This window comes from Schistocerca gregaria, chromosome 8 (assembly GCF_023897955.1).
Source record: "Schistocerca gregaria isolate iqSchGreg1 chromosome 8, iqSchGreg1.2, whole genome shotgun sequence".
Taxonomy (NCBI): Eukaryota; Metazoa; Arthropoda; class Insecta; order Orthoptera; family Acrididae; genus Schistocerca; species Schistocerca gregaria.
In genome coordinates this window covers 161,282,988-161,301,584 of record NC_064927.1, presented here as the reverse complement: position 1 = coordinate 161,301,584, position 18,597 = coordinate 161,282,988, and the positions used below count along the sequence as shown (strand labels likewise).

The window sequence follows — 18,597 nt, the reverse complement described above, 5'->3', positions numbered from 1 at the left end:
TGATTTTTTTTTATTACAGAGGGCAACTAGCCCCCATGACCGAACTCTCTGAGTTACCGTGCCGGCTCTTACTAGGCAGACGCATTAACCACTGCACCATGCGGGACACAGCGTTATCGCAACTGCGCCGACTATTTAGGCCCGCCTCACTCCGACCCTCATTCCTATCGAGGGCCGCCTATCCACAGTCCCTGCCCATTTCCTCCACGCTCGCTCTCTGAGATTCCAACAGGAGGTCAGACGTATTTGTCCATCCGCACAGAAGACGGTGGATCTATTGCCCAGCTAGGCCAATCAAATTATATGAATGCGTCGTGTCTGTTCATTAGGACATGTCCGGAAGAACAACGCCACGCTTTCATATTTGCCTCTGTATGGACAATACAGCCGCCTCCTTTTACACTGGTGCGTGCGCCTCTCGTGACATCTAGCAGTCAATTTCGCATTACATAGGGGAGTCCGCATACTTTCTATTAGACAGTTAGATGTGTACTCTAAAACTGTTTTGCTTTCACTGTGTTTTTAAAGTATAAGGCTTCCATTGTACGTAGTTAACTGATGGACCACTGCCACTGGGTTAACTACTTAGATGGTAGGCTGCAGGTTCCTTGACTTGCATCATCGGGTGGTCGGTATCCGGATTTCGCTTAATACGTCAGGAGTCCAATACACACAGGAAGCGGTTACACGGGTAGCGGGGGCTGTGTGGAAGGGACTGGGCGGTTTTCTAGGTTAGAGGGTCTCAGGAAACCACAGAAAGGGCGTCCGTCTAAAAGGGGGCAGGTAAAACACAGTAAGGTAGTTGTAGAAACGATCGGTATTGTAGTTGTAAATTGTCGTAGCTGTGTTGGGAAAGAACCAGAGCTCCAAGCCCTAATAGAAAGCACCGAATCTTACAGGTTACAGGTACGGAAAGCTGGCAAAATCCGGAAATAAGTTCAGCCGAAATTTTCCAAACGACATAAGTGTTCAGAAAGGATAGATTAAATACAGTTAGTGGTGGAACATTTACTGCTGTCAGAAGTAGATTACATTGTAGTGAAATTGAAGTAGATAATTCCTGAGAAATAGTATGGGTGAAGTTTATACCTGACAAACTATTAATTCGATCGTTTTACCGAGCCCCCGACTCAGAAGATATAGTCGCTGAACAGTTAAAATCAAACCTGAATCTCATTTCAAATAGGTACCCAACTCATACAATTATAATCGATGGTGACTTCAATCTACGCTCTATATGCTGGAAAAATTATACGTTCAAAGCCGGCGGCAGGCATAAGACGTCATCCGCAGTTATGCTGAATATTTCCTCAGAAAATTATTTTGAACAATTAGTTCATGAGACCACTCGGAACGGAAATGGTTGCCGAAAGCATACTTGACCTCTTAACAACAAATAATCCTGGACTAACAGGGAGTATCATGTCGAATACAGGGATTAGCGACCACAAAGGCCGGCCGCAGTGGCCGAGCGGTTTTAGGTGCTACAGTATGGAACTGCGCGACCGCTACGGTCGCAGGTTCGTATGCTGCCTCAGGCATGGATGTGTGTGATGTCCTTAGGTTAGTTAGGTTTAAGTAGTTCTAAGTTCTAGGGGACTGATGACCTCAGCAGTTAAGTCCCATAGTGCTCAGAGCAATTTTTACCATTTCGACCACAAGGCATTTTCTGCGAGACCTGAATACCGTAACGCCCACAAACATCGAAAAGAAACGCAAAGTACATCGAGTGAAACGGAATTAATATCCGGCATTCCCCAAGGAAGTGTTATAGGCCCTCTATTGTTCCTGATATATATGAACGCCATAGGAGACAATCTGAGTAGCTCTGTTGGGTTGCTTGCAGATGATGCTGTCATTTACCTTCTTGTAAAGTCATCAGATGACCAAAACGAATTGCAAATTGATTTAGATAAGATATCTGTATGGTGCGAAATGTGACAATTGACTCTGAATAAAGAAAAGTGTGGAATTATTCACATGAGTACTACAATAAATCAGCTAAAGTTTGATTAAGCGATAAATCATACAAATCTGAAGGCTGTAAATTCAACTAAATACTTAATGATTACAATTACAAATGACCTAAATTGGAACGATCACATAGACAGTGTTGTGGGTAGAGCAAAGCAAAGGCTGCGATTCATCGGCAGAAAACTTAGAAGGTGCAACAGGTGTACTACAGAGACTACTTACAACGCGCTTGTCCACACTATTCTGGAGTATTGTTCTGGGGATCGGCATCAGATGAGACTGACGGATGACATCGAAAAAGTTCAAAGAAGGGCAGCTTGTTTTTTTATTGTCACGAAATAGGGGTGATAGTGCCACAGATATGATTCGGTAATTGGAGTGGCAATCATGAAAACAAAGGCGTTTTTCGTTGCGATGGGATCGTCTCATGAAATTTCAGTCACCAGTTTTCTCCTCCGACTGAGAAAACGTTCTTATGGCACCCACCTACGTAGGGAGAAATGATAATCACGACAAAATAAGAGAAATCAGGGCTAGGGCAGAAAAATTTAAGTGCTCGTTTTTCCTGCGCGCCATTCGAAAGTGGAACAGTAGAGAGACAGCTTAAAGGGGGTTCACTCAACCCTCTGCCAGGTACTTTATTGTGAATAGCAGAGTAATCACGTAGATATGGATGTAGATTTAATCTGCCGTGGCAAAAGGAGACCAAGGTGGAAAACAGTCGCACACTGCCACACAAAGACAAGCATTTCCTTGGTAATGAAAGCATTTTTTTCGGATATCGCGTTTCACTCCATGACGCAATCACATTAGCGGAACATTTATCAGAGCTACAGTTCAGACAGAGGGCGAGTGTCCCTTTCGATATAAGAGGCTTCAAATTTGAAATTATCACAGGAAAGGCTGCTAGCTTTTATCAGTAAATTTACGTAAATGCCATTAAATCAACAGGCATACAGTCAGTTTCGTTGGAGAGGATGGGAGGGGGAGGGGGGCGGGGTAGTGGACCTTAGCGGTAACACAAAAAATCTAAATGGCAGTGATGAGACCGGATACGAATCCCGTTGTTGCATCTCGATTAGTGCTTTGACGGGTGTTGCTGTCAGCCATGAGACGCCTTCGTAAGAGCCAGAACCGCCGCTAGGAAACGCTGTCTGCGGAGTCGGCAAGAATAAAGTGGGAGACGTGCACGTTTATCGCCAACACCTGCGTAACGACAGATAATGGCGTCGCGAATGCGACCTTAATTACACTGACAGCGCTAACGGCCCAGGCGTCGTCCTACCATCCCGCAGGTGTTTCGTCACGTGGTACAACAGTCGCCCGCAACCTTACGACGCACTCAGGCCTTAAGATGCCTTTCAGATGCTGCGTTCCAAAATAGTGCTCGGAGACCATGCCCTCGAGCAAGACCAGATTTAAAACATTTGGGATCCCATTAAAATAGCAATAGAGGTACCTACCCGACGACAAAAACCGATAACTTCGGTCAACTTTTCGCAACAATAAATAAGCTCTTGAAGAGCAGAAACGAGAAGACGCCCACGTGATTTAAGTGCCCCAGTTTTGCTGAAGGTCCGGGCTCGATTCTCGGCACTGCCAGGAATTTTTCGTTGGTATTTATGTGAGGAGGGAAGTAGGTTTGGAGGGGGGTGGGGAATAGAAAGAGATCGGTAAGCAGGTTCAAATGGATGTCCGTTGCAGTAGTTATTCGCAGATGAAGAGGTCTGCGCATGATACATTAGCGCAGAGAGCTGGATCAAACCAGTATTCGGACTGAAGACCACAACAACAAGATGAATTTACTGAGTGTATGGCATATTAGAATGCTGAAGATAAGGTGGATAGATCACGTAACTAATGAGGAGGTGTTGAATAGGATTGGGGAGAAGAGAAGTTTGTGGCACAACTTGACTAGAAGAAGGGATCGGTTGGTAGGACATGTTCTGAGGAATCAAGGGATCGCCAATTTAGTATTGGAGGGCAGCGGGGAGGGTAAAAATCGTAGAGGGGGACCAAGAGATGAATACACCAAGCAGATTCAGAAGGATGTAGGTTGCAGTAGGTACTGGGAGATGAAGAAGCTTGCTCAGGACAGAGTAGCATGGAGAGCTGCATCAAACCAGTCTCAGGACTGAAGACCACAACAACAACAACATGCCATATTAGGCAGCATGTTGCAAGTCTTTTTATATGACGCCATTTCGTCGGCTTGAGCATCGATGATGATGAAATGATGATAAGGACAACACACACATCCTGGCCCGAGGGGAGAACATCCCCGATACGGCAGGGAATCGAACCCGGGTGCCCTGATAGAAAGTCAGCATAGCTAATCACAAGACCACCAGCCGTTGACAACAACTTGAAGAGCAAACATTACCCTGTCCATTCTGATATAAAATTAATGCCAGAACTTCAAAAAGAGGGCCAGATTCCTACTCTCGATATTTTAGTTAAGTACGGAAGAATCCGTGGGTCGCAGTGCATTTAGAAAACCCACGCACACTGAACTCTGTCTCGACGTCTCCGGCCACCAACATCTGTCACAAAGAAATTCCCTGCTATAGACTCTGTCTGTGTCCACAGAGTTCAAATGCGGTCAGACAATGACAGCCTCGTCGAACAATTCCAATACCTATGAATTGTGTTCTGAAAGAATGGATACTCAGAGCGTGAAATTGAACGGGTGTTGCAGTTAAAATCAACAACGCGTGAGAAAGAGATTGAGACTGAGACAGAGGAACTGAAGAATCCCTTATCTACCTTACGCCGGTTCGATATCCTGTAACATCGGCAAGACTCTTACGGAATACTGGGTATTTGGCTCTTGTCAATAAAGATAAAACGTCTTCTTTGTAATGTTATATACGATCTAGATCTCCGAAAGCCGGGTGTGTACCGCGTTCCATGCCAACATGGCATGTCTTACGTGAGGCAGACTGTCAGAACACTCGAGGAGAAGTGAAAGGACACCAGTGACACGGCCGACTAAAAGAACTACGCATATCAGCTGTCGTCGATCAATGCCTCGAATATAATCATGGAATTAAATACGAAGGGATCAGTATCATGGTGCAGAGGCAAAGTTCTTGGGACAGCGTATTTAAGAAATGTGCCGAAACAAAGTCAAGGACCCAGGTTTCGTTTTAAATAACGCTTAGAGTCTGGCAGTCAATTTATTAAGATTTCGCCAGCCATTTCACTCGTCAGAGATGAAAAACGCCGAGAGGATGAATAATAGTTCATGCTCTGCAAAACCAGTTGAGTATCAAAGGGCAGAGCGGGTACCGGGAGTCGAACTCTGCTACACGCAGTAGTTAACAGGCCGGTTGGAGTCCAAGCACCGAGTACAGATAGTTGTACAGGTCGCAGCGCCTGAAGAAGACGGCTAGGTTTTCATCGTCAAAATCTTGGGCATAAAAAAGGAAACAACAAGTCAATGTACAACAGAAATCTCTCCAAAAACGTCACTCAGGCTTCACACATTCTTGTTTAGACGTTGACTTATCGCTGAAAGGAGCCTTACAAAACATAAAAAATAAAAGTGGGATGCTAGAGCGACATTAGCTTTCATGACAGTGCAAGTTAGACCGCACACCTGTCCATAGACCCTCCACACCTATTAGCTATCGGTGGATGAAGACGTATCGATGACAGAGACTGCGGATATCGGAGGTTTAGCTGGTTCACCGCTACTCCACGTAACCGCCGGCCATGCAGTTATGGCTGCCTGGGGAGTTAATAAGGTGGCGATATAAGCGGCCGCAGGGAAGGCGGAGGTCAGTACTCTTTGGCCAGCCAGCTCAAGCAGATCATCGCCAGCTATTTCAAGGCACCATCTTTTCACAGCTACTGCACTCTGATCACGGTATAGTTTTACTCCACTATACTGTTACAGAACTTAGTCAGTAGCGTTTGACTTCATGTGATAGACTCGAATATGTCTCTTCTGGATATCAGTACTACCTTGTCCATGTAATGTGGAAAAACATGAAGTTGGTTACGTTATTATAACGTGTGCAGATTAGATCCTGCGCTGGACTCAGTTGCCATTTCCATCGACTTAGCTTACGTTCTTGTGAACATAAATTTACCCGGATACAAGGATCTGTCAATTTCCTTTTCTCCTTATTCTTCTACCTCTTCTATGGCTCTGCGGTTCATTATGAACCTTGATCTCTTTAACAATTCCCCCGCCAGTCATCGCGATCCAATGTTCGAGTTTCGCATTCCCTTCAGCCGGTTTTCTGCCAGTCCTCCACGACCCCGTTACTCCATCTGGTTCACAGTCGACCCCGTCCTCTTTGACCCCTTGGATTTCTTTCTAATGTCATTTGGCTATTTATGTGTGCATGACACGAGCCTAAGCTGTATTAATTCAGGACAATTTTTTCACCACCTCCGGGGTTTCAGAAGACGACTGCACGACTACTAAAGGATATACAGAAAAATTACATAAAGCGGTGGATAGAGAAACTCCCCAAGTTTCGATCCGTAATATTCATAGCTACAGAGCACACCACATAGCCGGCTGAAGTGGCCGAGCGGTTCTAGGCACTACAGTCTGGAACCGCTACGATCGCAGGTTCGAATCCTGGCTCGGGCATGGATGTGTGTGATGTCCTTAGGTTTGTTAGGTTTAAGTAGTTCTGAGTTCTAGGGGACTGATGACCTCAGACGTTAAGTCTCATAGTGCTCAAAGCCATTACAACCATTTGAACCACACCACATAGGGGCAGGTGTGGCAGAACATGTAGACAAATCATCTGCTCTCTGTTCTTGCATCAAATTAATTCGCACTAGTCGGTAGGCAACGTAATGAGCAGATTTACCAGCTGTCGTTTGGAACAGCACACACACATGCTCTTGCACAGTGTTGGAGTTGCCAAGTCACAAATGGTGCTCATATTGTGCAGCTTTAACGTGAGTCAAAAACTTGGGGAGATGCTATTTCCATTGATATGTGTACGTTTTTGTATGTCTAGTACTTTTTTCACAGTCATCTTCTGGAACCACGGAGGTACTTTCGGATAACCCGATATTTGTTGGCCAGTAAATACGGTAACTGCAGAAGTGTTTATTTACGGGTAATAGACGCAGAACACGTGATGACGAGGCGTTTGTTTTGGGGTGCGTGCAGGACGCGCTGGACCCGGTGCGCGCGCTGTGCTACCCGGACGCGGACGTCTTCCTGGTGGTGTTCAGCGTGGTGGCGCCGGCGACGCTGCGCTCCGTGGAGCGGCGCTGGGCGCCCGAGGTGCGCCGCTGCTGCCCCGACGCGCCGCTGGTGCTGGTGGGCACGCAGGCCGACCGGCGCCGCGACGCCCGCCTGCTGGCCGAGCTGTCGGCGCGCGGCCAGGCGCCCGTGTCCAGCGCCAGGGCGGCCGAGGCCGTGCGCGCCGTGGGCGCCGCTGTCTACGTCGAGACGTCGGCGCTCACCCAGAGGGACCTCAAGGAGGCCTTCGACCAGGCCATCGTCTGCGCGCTGCGCCGCCGCGGGCTGCTGCGCCCGCCGCCCCCGCGCCGGAAGAAGCCCTCGGGGCTGCTGTGCTGTTGCCGCCGCTAGCTTCCGCCCCCGCTTCCGGCGCAGCGACGCTACCGGTCCAATTCCCCGTTCTCCGTCGGTTATCCACTGTCGATGCAACACCGCGAGGAGACATACCACTTCATCTATAGGTGCTGCCAATTACGAACTGGTGATACCACATCAAGACTAGTGCTACAGACAGAGGAGATGCTACAGCAACCTTTTCAGTCCTACGTGCCCACATCTTCATTCATCTCTAGTTATCCATTTACCAGGAACTGACGATCCAACACCGAGGCAGAAGAGGTACTACATCCCCTGGTGCTCTGAAGCCTGCCTCCAACGACTCCCAAAATGGCTCGTCGGTGTGATGCAACATCAGGACAAATGCTACTGCACTAGAGGATGAAGACGTGCTAGGCCCGTCTGCAACAGCGTCGTAACACTACCCGCCCGATTCTGCTTTCGTCTGCTCACTGGGAACTGATGGTATGGCATTAATATGAGGCACCACTGTTGTGGAGGCATAAGACGTACCCCACATCGGCTGGGACTGCCAATCCTGCGTCTGCTGGCTTTCGAAACTAGTCCATTTTCATAAGCTCTTAGTCCCAAAATGACTCGTCAGTCAGAGTTTCTCACTGTCTAATTGGTGACGCAACATCGGGAGAAATGGTACTGCACTAGAGGACGAAGATGTGCTAGGCCCGTCTCCAACAGCATCGCAACACCACCCGCCCGTTTCTGCATTCGTCTACTTTGTGGGAACTGGTGGTATGGCATTAATATGGGACATCACTGTGCTGGAGGCATAAGAGGTGCCGTACATCGGCTGGGACTGCCAATACTGCATCTGCTGGCTTTCGAAACATCAGCTCTTATAAGCAGCAAGTGACATCCCGGCGGGTTCTACTGTCCTAGAGGATGAAGAGATCTACATCCATACTCCGCAAGCCACCTGACGGTGTATGGTGGAGGGTACGTTCAGTACCTCTATCGGTTCCCCCTTTTATTCCAGTCTCGTATTCTAAGCCTTTCTGCAACACGGTCTTAACATGCCAGTTTCTTCATCCATCCCGACATCCACTTACCAGAAACGAACTGTGCAATATCGAGACGATTATCAGTGGGCTACGAAACCTGCCTCAACCATCTCTCAAAATCGGTCGTCCACTTTATAATCCAGTATCAGATGCCCTCTGTTCAACTGGTGACGCAACATGAAGACAACTGCTGCTCTACAAGAGGACGAAAGATGATTGGCCTGTCTCCACCACTCCCTCAAACGTGACTGTCCACGTCCGCATATTAGGAACTGGCGATGTACCAGCATGAGTATCACACTACTCAGTCATAAAAGGTGCCCTCCGTCGGCAGACTCTGACAGTCCTACGTCCGCTGGCATTCAAAACTGGAGCTCCTTTACAAATTTCGCTATCATTTACTCACTGCCGAGTAACGACAACTGGTGATATGGCATGGAGACAAAATATGTGCTAGAGGATGAAGAGGTGTAAGGGTTCTCTAGGCTAAACATCTCAATCCAGTCCGTCCAATTCTTCATTCACTACCGGTTTACTAATTTCTCTTAGTGGGGAGTTCCAAGACACTTACTACACTGCTTGACACAACAGCAGTGCTACATTTCCTGGCGCTGCCAAGGCAATGAACGAGAGGAAGTGCTACCTGGAGGTTCTGACCGTGCTGTATCTGCCAGCGGTTCAAGTTTGTCAGTTCAGCACTTGACATTTGGTTATGCACTCTCCATTTCTGAGAACAAGTGATGTGTCATCAGAAGAAGAAGACCTCCTCGTGAAGGGCAATAGTGACTACAGTCCGACGCCTGTTTCCAGCACTTAACAGTCACGGGTCAACTAATTCTTCATTCACTGACTTCATCAGTAACTGGCAATGCGACAACAAGATGAACGTAACTACTCCTGAACTAGTAATGATTCGCCGCCTGCTGTTAGGAAATCACTGTCATCTTATTGAACTTTATTGTATCTGTGACACGTGGATGCCTCGAGTTGCGCTCTTCCTAACCATTCTTTAGTTTTTTTGTAATGTAAAAGTGTAGATCGGGTTCTATGAAGCCCAGTAGCCTCGAATGAGATGCGCAATGAATAAATAAGTAGCGCTGAATATTTAGTATCATTGCTGACAACGAGAGAATCTGTTAGAGAAGTGATGTCCTGCACAGATAAGATACTGTCAGTTCGCAGACGTGCTGATTTGTGTCCAACCGTCACCGGTCAACCATTCCATTTGTAGTTTCTAACCAGGGAAAGTTGCCACATATCACAATGGGAAAATCGGTTGCCGTCACAGGCATCCCTTTAACAACTTCGTCTTCCCAATGGAAATGTACTCCTAATGTTTTTTTTTCAGACGTACAGTGTACAGTTTGATGCCACGTATTCACTGCCCACTGTGACAGAATTATCAATAAATTATCTATAGTCTCCTATTGGAGTTTTTAAGAGAGAATTTCTGCAACTCATTACTGTTTCTGAGAGCTTATTGCAATTCTTTTTACTTCGGTGTCAGTCACCCATGAGCATTTGGTAACATGCATTAGTTGATGGGGCTTAAAATTTAAATAAGAATTGATCACCACGAATGTTGTGTTACTCCTAGATAACTAAAATATTTTCAAATCAAGGATTCGGTCTACTATTCCTGTTTCTTTAAACAGCCATTACATTTTCTTTTAGAACTACGATCTACTCGGTAACATATTATTATAATTTTCACTCCCTGATTTTATATTCTAGAGGAAATTGATGGATGCAGATGATCCATTCGTATGTGTCCGTCATAGTCGGCCAAATTTTTCCTTACTAGGGAGCTAAAATTAAAACATATTCCAATTGTCTGAGTGACGAATTTGCTTGTACGAATTATTTAAGATTATTCATTTCATTTGCTACCTAGAGCACAGATTTCATACTCTTTTTGAGTTTATTTCTCAAGAAGCTCATTTACTTAAACAGTGAAACGTATTTGAGGGTTCCGCCAAGAGCAAAACCACTGCTTCTTATAGTTTACTATTTCCCATGCATGTTTCGCTGCTGTTACTCCATCCCTAGACCTTATGCCTTTATTGTATTTAGCTACATTTGATTCGTCGTGTTATCCTTTGCTTGCTGTCGTCTGCAATTTTGTTGCTGTTTGTATTGGTTTTCAAACCTTTACAGTCCTGTCTCTCAAAAACAAAAGTACGCATTCCTATGTTGTTTAAAAAGGAACGAAACTACAGATGAGAAAATTGTAAAAAAATCTATCACCAGAAATGCAGAAGGTAGACAGCAACTCCAGCAACGGAAGAGAACACTGTACGACGTAAAAGCACCGAAACATTTCTGTGAAATATTGAACAAGAAGAAATAGTTTTCAAGTTAGAGTCCTGAAATACATTTCGTAGATAAAATATTTCTTAGCACGAAAGAAATGGGTTCAGTCAGCCCCTGCACCATTTTACGATACAAAGTTCGTGAACGAGTCACACTTAACACCTCTATTACGCGAATAATGGTACGATTCCATGATACAGCATTGTACCACAATGATTACAGGTAAAACAAACTACACAAACCACTAGTAAGAGGAACTCAAAGTTTCTTTAAAACATCGTTCGCTGGTACACAGCGCTTGTTCACCGCCGGCTGAAACGTTGTCTTGGAAACATGTGCCCCCCCCCCCCTCCCCCCTACGTAGATGCTGTTCACACCCATCACACCTGGTGTGTTTCAAGACTCATTTCATTCCCCTAATAAGTTATCAAAATATCTCAGCCCATGGACATTACAATGGTAATTCCAACCCATATAGATCTTCTCTGCAGAAAAGGAGGCAATATTAGTAATACTGCACTTGAATATTTTATTGTACGTCAGATTTGTTGTCTATAATGATATGAATAATAAGATTACATTAAAGAGAGATCCTAAAGTTCCTACGCTGATGCTATTATACTGCTGTAGTATTTTGTTACAGAACGAACTGTAAGACTGATTAGCAGTTCACGTAATGTAGGAAAATATTTTACAATACTATTTTAGGACTTTATATAAACTTTTAACTCTATCAAACGCAGTCTATGAGAATATTTCTTCTGCATTAACAACTGCATGTTTGAGAGTAAGAGGAAAAACAAGAGGTTTTTTTTTTGTAGAAATATTAGAGAAGTGAGTGTTTAAGCGGAACTTTTGTATGTTGCAAAGAGAACATTCTTCACTCTCGATGAAGGCAACGTTATCGATTGACAATTGAAAAAATGTCGTTAAGAACTTATTAAATACTTTATTACAAGCAAGCAGAAAGTTCTTGTCGTCGTCGCTTCATGTAAATGTTATCTTTAACTTTCGACTAGTTATGTGTTTCATTCATTTGGATGTATGCAGAACAATCCAGTATTCATCTGGATGCATGCAGAAGATACGCGAAAATGAAGTACTTTGTTGCAGAATACTGCTTTCCATTTATAAACTGCTGATAGGAAATTGTGTCTTCTTGATTAGGTGCAAGTCTTCTTACAAAGTTGTCGCTCATATATTGGTAGAAATCATTTACCAACTAGGTATACCAGGTGAACCAGTTGGGTATTTTTCCCTGTGTTGTGATCCACATATGGAAAGCAGGCTATAATGCAAACCCTAAAGGTAAACTCTTTATTGCTTTCAATGTTAATAGCAAATAAATATTCGTGAAAAATAACGAAGGAGAAAAGTTATTTATTATAGAAACGTTAATTTCCAATAACAAAGAACGTTTGATTATCTTTTCTGGATCGTACCAAAAAATTCTATTTCCTTGATTCATTGTAACAGTTTTTACTTGGATAAAATCACTTTATTTTATAATGAAATTAAAACTACGGAAGTAACAGGTGCTTCTACTGCAACAGACAATAATTTAGTGTACAGTTTGATCACGTATTTAGCAAATAGTGAAAATTTAGTACATGATAATTACTGTCTCTGTTTATAAGACATCATGATAGAATATCAAATACTAAATAAACGTAAGCTAAATAAATTTCTAGAATTATGTGACGTTAAAATTCAATCAAACTTTTTCGAGCGATGGCAGTTATCCCTTAAGGAAAACCTCAAAGTTCTGAAAATGTGACTGTATACTGTGAATAATTATTTAATTAGTAATATTCGTATCGAATAATCTCATTGTGCATGTCATATTATTTGTGATATAAACAATTAAGACGAACTGTTGAGGTATTCAGAAGCTGTGATACTTTTTGTAAGAGTGTTGTTTGTTATATATAAAAGGTTGTTTGTATATTATTTATCAATGCAATAAAATACATAAAATCATTTTTATCAGTTCCCTTTTCTACGTGACCCTTCGTCATGAAACCAAAACATAAAAAATGCTATCCACAACAAATTTGCTTCCTTTCTTAATTTGCAGTGTATCTAAGAATTTATCCAACAGCCTGCGCTTATTATTGTTCTTATATTCAGGATGATCGTTGTTCTGGTACTATTAAGGTAAGTTAAAGCGCTGTTAAAGGATACTTATCGGATATTCCTGTGATTGCTCATGTGAAATTTCTCAGCCTACCTGTTGTCAGAGCAGAATTGTAAAAGTGTCAAATGAAACATCCAGTCATGTGCACAGCATCGCTTCATTCAAACCTTTTGCACTGGAAACGTATATCAATGTAACACAGTGTACCTATGAGACAAGAGTTTAATTTGATGAAAATGTTCTGTCTATTCTAAGGCTGCTATAGTGCCGTAAAACGATCGATCTTATTTTATCAAACTGAAACGGTTTGAAAGTCTATTAGCAGATCAGTAAACCCTTATTTCACCTAATTATCAGTCACTCAATAGATAATAGAACATTCCACTGGAGTAAAAGGAAACGACATCAAAGAAGAATGTCAGAGACACATTAAAGCAGTACTGAGCACCCAAAAGTATTTATGTTCATAACCACAAAGTAATAAATGAAATGTAGTGGGTACATTAGCAGGTGGTACAAGATTAGCCCTAAGGTAATTCCATTACGGATACAGGGTACTTTTCGGGCTCAATATTATGTAAAAATCGACACCTATTTCTTTCAGGCACTGTTTCAGGGTGTGTACGACCCGGGAGATCCGGGGAAAACCCGGGAATTTTTTCATCCGGGAGAAAACCGGGAAAAACCAGGGATATTTTTTAGAATTCCGGGAACTTTTCGTTGTTTTAGTTTTCATTTAAATTTTTGTAGTTTTGACTGGTAAGAACCGATGCTCTAACAAAGACTATTACTGTATGCCGCTATTGCAGAAGAATACTTAAACAATAAAATATAAACGAGAGAAAAACGAAAATAACTTAAACAGCAAAGGAAATGCGCCATATACAACAACGACACACAGTGCTCTTGCAAGCGTCAGCCAATTGAAAATGTGTCAAAACTTTAGGAAGACTATGCAGTGCTTCATAACAAGTTGCCTCCAATGAGCGTGAAGACGCAACTGTTCGATTTGTTTTAGCAGTTCCTCGCAGGCTCGTGCGCATGCGCAGTTGAGTCACGTTTGAGTAGTAGATTCTCCCGCTTCTGGCAAAAGGAATGTGGCTGTTGGCTGTGCAAGCAGTCGCAGCAAGCAGCTAGATGATACCGGGAAATGGGAACGCCAAATTCATATTCTTGAGGGAAAAAAAACTTGTTTCACAAAGCACCTAGCATCCCGCGCACGTTTGTCTATCGATTATTCATATGATTTTGAAACGCTTCCCTGTTGGTTTTTGAACACATTTTAAGTTGATTTCAGAATGAATCATAAGTTGACTTTTGAATGCATACATAGTGTACGTGATATATCTGTCAGGAGAATCCTAGAAACAAACTTTCCGCAGACAAAAGGGGACGGGGCTATACGAGCTGAGGGAGTAAAGCCGAACGGATGAATGCCAATCGCTGTCCGATTATGTGGTTGATTGGGTTTGCGAATGTTCAGCATTGTTATAATTACTAGCAACATCTATAGATTCAGACTACCAGAATGGAAATAAAAGACTGACAGGAATAAAGATTAGTATTATCTTCTCGGTGTACCCAAGAAAATGAAATTTTGACAAAAAATTTTTGGCCAAACCGCTACACCAGTAGTACAGTCCCTGGCTAGCAGCCGCTTCAGTTCTATTCTGGAACTAACTCGGAAAAAGTGTTGTTCGAACACGTAATAACGCCGTCCGGAAAATAATCGTGGGATAACTAAACCTGTGATTCTGGCAGGGTTAGTGAAGTTAATCGGCGAACAAATTTTGACAGTGGCAGCAACAACTACTGAATCGGTGATGACAAGATTGTTTGTTAGAATGAGGAAGGAGAAGAAACGGGGACATCACACTAATTATGGAAGAATAAGACGATTCCAAATTTGTATAAAAATTTCCTAATACTACTTTTCGATCTCATGCTTGAGAAGCTGGTGCGTATGACTGAAATGTGAAATTATTTCCTAACATAAAGCTTTTTGCTTGTAGTAGGTTTAATAGGCATTTGATATTGGTACTTATTGGATTATATTCTGTCGTGTTATAAAAACGGCCATTTGTGCCAAAGCAGTCTCGTTTATTTGGTGTGTTACAAAATTCCTGCCGTATTAGAAAGGTCTATTTTGTTTTATCTAGCAGACAGTGACAAAATAGACGTAATCGGATCGAGAAACCACACCAGTCTAGGGTATTATCTGTATTAACAGCTTTTTCAGTATTTGATAACGGCATTTCGATTTTTCATGTAACAAAATGTTTGACGAACTTTGATGACGTAATAGATTCTTTCGCAGAAAAGAAAGCACGCCATGTAAAGCTGTAGCAAGATTAGAGAAAAAAAATGCTAGTAGCTAAGAATTGAGGAAGTTCATAATTTCTTGCTTATCTCTTGTCTTTATTGGTTTTATGTAGCCTATATTTAATTTTATGTCACAAAAAACAGCAAGTTATTAACTAATACGCAATAAAGAGTTCAGATTTTCCGAAGAGTTCTTGTTCTCTAGATTACAAATTATCCCATCCGCTATTAACTGCGAGACTTTTTTAAAAAGAGGGACAGGCTGTCAAACCGGCCGACTGCGAGCAGGAGTGGTACCACAGGACATTTCAATTTCCACCCCCTTGAATATACACTCCTGGAAATGGAAAAAAGAACACATTGACACCGGTGCGTCAGACCCACCATACTTGCTCCGGACACTGCGAGAGGGCTGTACAAGCAATGATCACACGCACGGCACAGCGGACACACCAGGAAGCGCGGTGTTGGCCGTCGAATGGCGCTAGCTGCGCAGCATTTGTGCACCGCCGCCGTCAGTGTCAGTCAGTTTGCCGTGGCATACGGAGCTCCATCGCAGTCTTTAACACTGGTAGCATGCCGCGACAGCGTGGACGTGAACCGTATGTGCAGTTGACGGACTTTGAGCGAGGGCGTACAGTGGGCATGCGGGAGGCCGGGTGGACGTACCGCCGAATTGCTCAACACGTGGGGCGTGAGGTCTCCACAGTACATCGATGTTGTCGCCAGTGGTCGGCGGAAGGTGCACGTGCCCGTCGACCTGGGACCGGACCGCAGCGACGTACGGATGCACGCCAAGACCGTAGGATCCTACGCAGTGCCGTAGGGGACCGCACCACCACTTCCCAGCAAATTAGGGACACTGTTGCTCCTGGGGTATCGGCGAGGACCATTCGCAACCGTCTCCATGGAGCTGGGCTACGGTCCCGCACACCGTTAGGCCGTCTTCCGCTCACGCCCCAACATCGTGCAGCCCGCCTCCAGTGGTGTCGCGACAGGCGTGAATGGAGGGACGAATGGAGACGTGTCGTCTTCAGCGATGAGAGTCGCTTCTGCCTTGGTGCTAATGATGGTCGTATGCGTGTTTGGCGCCGTGCAGGTGAGCGCCACAATGAGGACTGCATACTACCGAGGCACACAGGGCCAACACCCGGCATCATGGTGTGGGGAGCGATCTCCTACACTGGCCGTACACCTCTGGTGATCGTCGAGGGGACACTGAATAGTGCACGGTACATCCAAACCGTCATCGAACCCATCGTTCTACCATTCCTAGACCGGCAAGGGAACTTGCTGTTCCAACAGGACAATGCACTTCCGCATGTATCCCGTGCCACCCAACGTTCTCTAGAAGGTGTAAGCCAACTACCCTGGCCAGCGAGATCTCCGGATCTGTCCCCCATTGAGCATGTTTGGGACTGGATGAAGCGTCGTCTCACGCGGTCTGCATGTCCAGCACGAACGCTGGTCCAACTGAGGCGCCAGGTGGAAATGGCATGGCAAGCCGTTCCACAGGACTACATCCATCATCTCTACGATCGTCTCCATGGGAGAATAGCAGCCTGCATTGCTGCGAAAGGTGGATATACACTGTACTAGTGCCGACATTGTGCATGCTCTGTTGCCTGTGTCTATGTGCCTGTGGTTCTGTCAGTGTGATCATGTGATGTACCTGACCCCAGGAATGTGTCAATAAAGTTTCCCCTTCCTGGGACAATGAATTCACGGTGTTCTTATTTCAATTTCCAGGAGTGTAGTTTGGACGTGCGGTAGGAAAATGCTTTATGAATAGGGGTTGCACTGCGCTTTGGCATACTTACGACCAAATAAAATGTCTTACATTTCTCCAATACATATGTTTTCTGTTTTAGACTTTTCGGAAAGATGTGCGCTACAAGATGAACATATTTTGAAAATTCGATTTTTTTTAGTATCGACCCGGTTCGCAGTAGATCCGAGGCTGATGCGCAGAGCAGTCTGAGTTATAGTGCGTAGTCTCCACGTGACCCGTGTTTACATTTAGTGATTTTGCTGTTTCCCTTGGTTTACTCTCACGTCAAATGAAAACAAAACGGATATCTGTGCCTGGGAGCTATCAGGTGAATTAAAACACATTCACATAGTTACGGAAGGCTGAAATATGTCATTACTTTCAGATTTTATTTTATTCAAGCATTAATCGCCTTGCGGAACAATGTAGTTATTTTTGTCTGTCTGCTAAAGAAATATGACTCTTGTTAACGTTTTCCGCAGAGGCAGTCAATGTATTTGAAACGAAATGTTTAATTCCACAGTACTGGCTAGTTTCAACTCTTCGCTGCATTTCAAGTGCACGTTTTCATTTTCTAGCACGTATGGCATTATGCCATAATAAAGAACCAAACATGATATAATACAGTACTGGTGCTTCAAGAAAATTTACATCCCGAAAACCACACTGAAAAACTTAATATCAGGTCGAGGTCTCCTTCATTGGGAATCTGGACATACGAATGAGCCCTGTATGCCCTTTAGATGTGCACATTTAAGTATGGTTCACGAAATTCCGATGCTCTTGCAGTATCCTCTGATGTCTTGTTTCTTTTATGACATAATGTATGATCTTTCAATGTTTTACACGTACGTACATAGGGACTTCCTACGTCATGATAGCTACCCAAGCGCGGTGTCGCCTGTTATCTACGCTCTCTGGCAACTGCTGAAACGAACCTATTTCTGACAGGTCGCGGGAAAATATTGCTAATAGTCATTTGAAGAGCGTTACTTTCAAAGTAAAAAACCTTTTACAGTAAGTTGAACTATGTGCAAGAATGTACCATGAATTTACCAAATAACAGAGCGTTTGACTCTCATTTAAAAATCAACTCTTTCATGGCGAGCCATTTAGAAGAATTTCGAACCCTGAAGATCAGACATTTATGTCATAATTAAAAATTTTACTGGCACATTTGTGTTATATATCTTAAAGCGTAACACGCGCAAAAAAGATCAACAGTATATGCGAAAGCTTAGCTTCTCTTGCAGCTAGAGACCAATATTATATGTGAAAGCTTTCCTTTTCTTGTAGCAACACTATGTATATTAATTTAAACTATTAACTTCCCTGTATGTGTGTTCGTGCTGCTTAACAGTGATGTTGCTGTTGGCTGACTACATCACGTGAATATCGGCTGGCGAGATCACGTGACATGAGCTACGAACGATTTACAAAACCGCATCGAAATCTCGATTTCAATGATTCGGAAAGTAACATGCGGTGTTTGGTGGAATTCCAATGT

At 43.8% G+C, this 18,597-nt stretch overlaps 1 protein-coding gene across 1 annotated transcript in view; it reads left to right on the top strand.

Annotated features, from left to right (window-relative positions):
* Nucleotides 1–12,841, top strand: part of LOC126284678 (cell division control protein 42 homolog) — a 258,647-nt gene extending 245,806 nt beyond the window's left edge. The window contains exon 3 of the mRNA XM_049983798.1: nt 7,118–12,841. Coding sequence (XP_049839755.1) covers nt 7,118–7,543 — 426 coding nt within the window. The 3' untranslated portion in view covers nt 7,544–12,841. The remainder of the gene's footprint in view (nt 1–7,117) is intronic.
* Nucleotides 12,842–18,597: the final 5,756 nt, after the last annotated feature.